This window comes from Uloborus diversus, chromosome 10 (assembly GCF_026930045.1).
Source record: "Uloborus diversus isolate 005 chromosome 10, Udiv.v.3.1, whole genome shotgun sequence".
Taxonomy (NCBI): domain Eukaryota; kingdom Metazoa; phylum Arthropoda; class Arachnida; order Araneae; family Uloboridae; genus Uloborus; species Uloborus diversus.
The window spans coordinates 102952232-102958231 of record NC_072740.1 but is presented as its reverse complement, the minus strand read 5'-3'; the positions used below and the strand labels follow the sequence as shown (position 1 = coordinate 102958231).

Genomic DNA, 6000 nt, shown 5'->3' with positions numbered 1-6000 from the left:
AGTTGAAAAAAAAAGCGTCGCACATCGTGATGAGCCGCATCACAGATCACCTGCAGTGACAAGATCTTCAGGATGCAGGAGGAAAGCACAAAGAAGCTAACTAAATGCAGAAATACCAAAAGATAGCAAAATCATCTCCTTAAAATTGTTATTTTTTAACCTTTTATATCCTGTTTCATTCAGAACTTTATTCTTATGTTTTAAATTTGACAGCTTCGAGAAGATTGTGACTAAAAACTATCTCTTAATTCATAGTCAGCAGACTTCCTCGAGAATATGCGACGGGTGTCTCAGCGTCATGCTGTTTCTGTTACAGGTATTGTCCATTTGTGGGTAAGAATATTAAATCTGTTTTTATCTTTATAAAGCATTATTGCTAAATAATTTAATCTTGTCGTAAAGTCACATTAAGCAGTGTAGCAGTGAACATATCTATATGCATTGTAGTGTAAGGAGGATATTCTACGGATTGCTTTTTAGCTTCAAACAGTCAAGCTTTAAATAAAGTTTAATAACTGGGTATTTAAAAACACAGTATTGTTTCCAGCGCCTGATTGCCCAAAAGGTTCAGGAAGCTTGAACTTCCCCCCAGAATTTAGAGGGGGGAGGGCAAATATGACTGAAACAGCGTAACAATTTCAGTTTCTGCTTTTAACTGCGTTTCAAAGAGATTGCTAACGTTAGAGTTTGCCAAATAAACATGTTTGGAAGAATTGAATAACAAAAGGTGAGGATACATTTTATAAAATGTTGTGACAAGTTTTTTTTTTCTTTAAAGCATTTCAAATATGGGATTATGTTCACCTCCTATAATGCGCATTTATGTCATTCAATTTCTCTTGTGAAGTGTTAAATTTGATTCAACATCTTTCTACCCTTATTCGTCGAGCGTACGAAATTTTAATCATTTGGGAAGGTTGAATAATCTTTACTGAATTCTGCTGGGTCACTTTTGTAAATACTACTCGTAGCAATAATGAGTTTTGTATCAATGTGCCTGACATTTTTAGAAATATTTCTCCAATCAAAAAGTGGGGGGGGGGGGGGGGGGGGGGGGGGCCTGAAATGAGACCAAGCTTCTCCTTATTTCAAAGGCAAATCGGGCTCTGACTGTTTCTTGTTATACATTTTTTTTTACTTTGTAATTATGTAGCAAGTCATTTCTCCATGGGACACTATATTTCTTACGGGGAAAACAAAACACGAAAATCAGTGCAACAGTCAATTAGACGCTACAAAGTCTGTCTTTACCAGAAAGCCATACGATAGTGTAATGATAGGAAAAAAATCAAAATAAGCGGTCTAAAAAAGTGGCAGTGAAAGGAACATAGTAAAACATGTTTTTGGAAGCTCAAATTATTTGCTCTCCTCTCTCCGTGATCAAAATATGAAGGCTCACATTTTGCCTACACTTTGAGAAAATTTGCTAAATATAGCAAGTTTCATCAACAAATGAAAAACATCTTTCACATGGTATTTTGTGGTAAGTTACCGCTCTAAGCCAGGGCTAAAGCAGGAATACTTAAAATACACCACCTGTGGTAAGTTACCGCCCTAAGCCAAGGTTAAAGCAGAATTACTTAAAATACACCACCTGTGGTAAGTTACCGCCCTAAGCCAGGGCCAGAGCAGAAATACTTAAAATACAAAATGGTTTTTCGCCTCCAGGTCATGTGATTCCTATTCCGGGCTGATGAGTGCTAAAAAGCACGAAACTGCTGTCCTCGGATGAAATAACTGAGCTGGTGGTGTATTTTAAGTATCTTTCACGTGCTTTGCAGATGGATGTCCTGTTACATACAGATGCTGAAATCGCGTGATGCCTTCCATTTCTTGTCAAGTCTGTAAATTTGGAGGCTTGTCTTAAAATTTTGGCAGACTTTAGACCTCATCTCTCGATAATAGGACAAATGACGGGCAAATAATTTATACGTCGAAAAAAAAAACATCGCTGCGCTTTTTCGATTGCTACCTATTTATTTATTTATATTTAATTTTTTCTTTCATTACTTCACAATCGTATAGTGCTTTGGTAAGATCTCGTTCATGCTTGGCTCTTTCTAACAGTAGGAATCTTTAATGAAGCGTATTAAACCATTCGATACTATTCAAAGTTTCATATTTAGCAGAATATGAAAAATTTAAGACATTTGGTTACATCTGAATATTTTTTAAGCATGTGAGTACCAAGCAGTATAACTTCCCAAAATCTTAACACGGAATTAATCAATTTCCCAAAACTAGGCTGATTGACTCATTAAATTTCAAATCTCTTGAATAATATTTTTGCCACGGGATGCGTTACATGTTACTTCATTTAACGGAATCAATACGCAGTTGAAAATTTTATTTTCGTTCCTCTGGGAATTTGAAGTTTGAATCTCTTAACATGATCCCCCCCCAAAAAAAAAAAAAATCATGTATATTTTCAAGTTGAAATGCTTCTGTTGAAGCAGCAACCCCTAGACGAGGTTAAGGTCCGAAAAACTTGACTAACCAACAAAATTTAAGTTATTTAAAATTTTCCGAATTTGTCTGGCGTAAGACATCATCGTCCTGTGTGTTCCTAAGATTTATTGTTTAAACAGCTTACAGTTTATGTATTTGATGGGACATTTTATCTTATAATTTCCGTCTGGATAGTTCTCTCTTTTAACTGCATTGTATTGTTAGAACATCATGCTCTTTTTTATCACTCGCAAAAGTCCAATTGTGCGCATAGCAAATTAGTTCTTTTTATTTTTTTTAAATACATGAGACCTATACTTGCAAATAGAGAGCACTAAAGGAATCTTAAAATTTAATTTTTAAGTAATCCGAAAAAATGTAAGTTGACAGCGATCCATCTTTGTAGACCAAAATATATTTATTAATCCATTGATTGCCAAACTACGAGATAACTCATAGCAAGTAATCTTCGCTAATAGAATCGACTGCGATGAGATAGCTTGTACTTGCTTTGTACGCAGTTTTCGTTCAGATTCGGTTTGTCATGGGTGAATCTCTAGAAAGTCGCAGTTTCTCGTTCTAGGCTCATCCTTAGAAAAACCTTTTAATTTCTCTTTAGTCACCTTCTAAAGAAAATATGACAGGCATTAGCAGCGCTAAATAACGTTTATATGTATGAGGGCTTAATATTAGTTCTGAAATGCGATTACCATCCCCGGTCTCTAGTCTGAATTTCTCTTTCTTGATCTGCGAAGCAGCAAAAAAAAAAAAAAAAAACAATAATAATAATAAATAAATAAAATGTATCTTTAAAATAGGTTCTTGCTATGCTTCATGAATCCTTATTTGAAATCAAAATTCTTTTTGCTTGATTACATATATTGGTATGCGCCTTGTGTAGTTAAAACTTTGCGTTCTTACCATCCAACAATTTTTAGAAGGTTTTTATCTCAAATAACTTTCAGTTTTAGTAGAGCAGCCATTATAACTTTGTTTTTAAGGTGAGAGTTTTGTGTGTATATAGAAATTCCTATGCTTTCTGATTATAGGAGTATTTAACATCACAGTAAAAAATTAATTAACGGCTGTCATTACCATCCTTACTCATAATGAGCTATTTTTAACATTATTGTGCAATTCTATTCTTTCATGCTTATATCTGTACCTCAAAGCCAGAAGAACGTAAGTCACATTATGATAATTTTACAAGCGAGAGGAAAAAACTTTTTTTTTTTTTTTTTTTTTTTTTTTTTTGCGCATGCAAAGGATGGGACGTGCGCTCTTTTATCTCTGGTAAAAAATTTAAAAGATTTTTTTAAAAAGAATTATTTTCACATGGCAGGGGTTCCCACCTAGGGTGGGTCATGGCGTAGACTGCACCATTGAAATTTTTAGGGGGAGTGTTTTGAGGCAGTCTGGCTCTGAGATACAGTTATTAAATGAGCTTTTGTTCAAAACATTAAAAATTTTGCGAAAGTAGCTATATTTTGTGTTTTGTCAGGGGAAATATGTTAAAAGATCATTTTCATTCATGTCATTACCATCCAGCGCAAAAGTTATAAGCATGTGGTTGGTAATGATAGACTGAGGATAAAATGATACCAAAGGCATTATTTCTGATATTTTAGATCTATTTTGTCTTTGTAGTTAATTTTTTTAACTTTTAATGTTTTACTCCGTAAGTTTATTCAAAACTCATTACAAAAATTAGCTCATAAGTATTTTTAAAAAAAATTCCATACTTAAACATTTTTAGTACATTTATTTTGATTTTAGATGAAAAATTAAATTAATTATTTATTGCTCATTTGATCCATGAACCAAAATGAATGAAAACTAAGAACAAAAATTGCGAAATGAAACTTTTTTGTTAAACTTTTTGTCTCATAGTTAACCCTCAATATCTATAAAACAAATAGCAATATTTTATGAACTTTTGTAGTTTGTAAAAAAAATACTTGTCTTACCAAACTGCACCCCTTTGGGATACAAAATAACACTTTTCTGTATAATTGTTAACCAAAACTGACTCACAAGAACAGGTCTTAGTCAAGCTCATATGCTACGAATATTTCGTAGCTTGGCGGTCAACGTGTTAATTAATCACGCTTTCTTTTTAAGAGCAACGCATTTCGTGAGAAATATATGTATTACAAACGTAGTAGGTTATCATGTAAAAATGTTGCAGCAGTAAAAATTGATTAGCGAAATGCACTATGACACAAAACGAAGGAATAACAATTTATATAAAACGAGCAGTTGTCGAAAATCCCTTGAAATGAGTTCACTAAACATAGCATTCAAAAAAATTGAACTCGAAAAAGGGCGATTTACAATTTTATTTTCTGTACAAATGTATGAAGTTTTCATTCAAATGTCTAATGTTTAAAGTTTTTATTTAAATGCGAAGTAATCTCCTGTTGGATCTTCCAACCATGGGTAATTTTGAGGACATTCAATGCAGGTGTGTAGACGGATTGTTTCTCCAGGCAACTCTCGGGTGGTCAGGGGACATGCGTTAGGAAGAGAACACAGAGCTTGTCCTTTCACTTCGCACTTTTCTTTCCATGGTGCGAAATCTCTGATGGAACTGAGCTCGGTTGGAGACTGCATCCATTGAAGAACTTGTGTCATGGTTACGAAATATATATCATTCTTGTCGAGCATTTCGTCAACCCACTGAATAAGAGCATCATTGAACTCTTGGTTAAGTTTCAGCCAACCTGCATGGAAAAATAGTCCAAGAGGAGCTCTGTTGGTTTTGTAGTGCCTGTCCAAATTGTGGTTGAGGAAATTGTAGAATTGCTCCCCAGTCAAGAGATTGCTGCAACTGTCTACCATAGCACAACCTGCAAGTTCTTCGTCGAATGTTGGATCATCTCTTCTGTCCAATTCGTTCATGACCATTTCCCAGACTGCGTGAGATCGAGTTGGACAATTTTGTCCATTTCCGTGGCATTTGTGAGGCATTCGGAAATACAGAGTGTATGGCCAAAGGGGAGGATTGCTCAGAGGAGCTGTGATGGTTGAATCATAAAGGAAAGCTTGCTCTTCCATCATGAAAAATTGGTTGTTTCCACCGACTCGAAGGTAAGGAGCTCGGATGCCAACAACTGAGTTATCTGTAATGTTTGAGAAACGTTCAATGATGAGTCGAACTCCAGCCATTTCCTTTGCCCAGGCTTCAACATTTGCTTCACTCCAGTACTTCTCGTCATTTCTATGTCTGTAGTAAGAAACAAAAGAATATAAATTAATGAAGTAATAAGAATTAATGTAGAGTATAGCAATGTAACTCAAAAAATTTCAGAATTGGTTGAGATAAATTTATTATTTTTTGACTGCCCAAAAACTTGGAAATATAGTAAACTTGATGTTAAAAAAATCGAACATTTTGTGACAATATGGTCGAAGTAAGTGAATTTCGTTGCATGTAATTTCACAAAGTTGTTTAGAATGCATTGCGTTTCGAAAGAAGTCAGTGAAATGATCTCCTGTAATTTTAACTAATATTTTCCTATTATTATAACTATTATCATTCGAATTAAAAGG

General features: G+C 34.4%; 1 protein-coding gene across 1 annotated transcript in view; it reads right to left on the bottom strand.

Annotated features, from left to right (window-relative positions):
* Positions 1-4668: 4668 nt before the first annotated feature.
* Positions 4669-6000, bottom strand: part of LOC129231788 (chitin deacetylase 1-like) — a 45113-nt gene continuing 43781 nt past the window's right edge. The window contains exon 5 of the mRNA XM_054866153.1: positions 4669-5674. Coding sequence (XP_054722128.1) covers positions 4843-5674 — 832 coding nt within the window. The 3' untranslated portion in view covers positions 4669-4842. The remainder of the gene's footprint in view (positions 5675-6000) is intronic.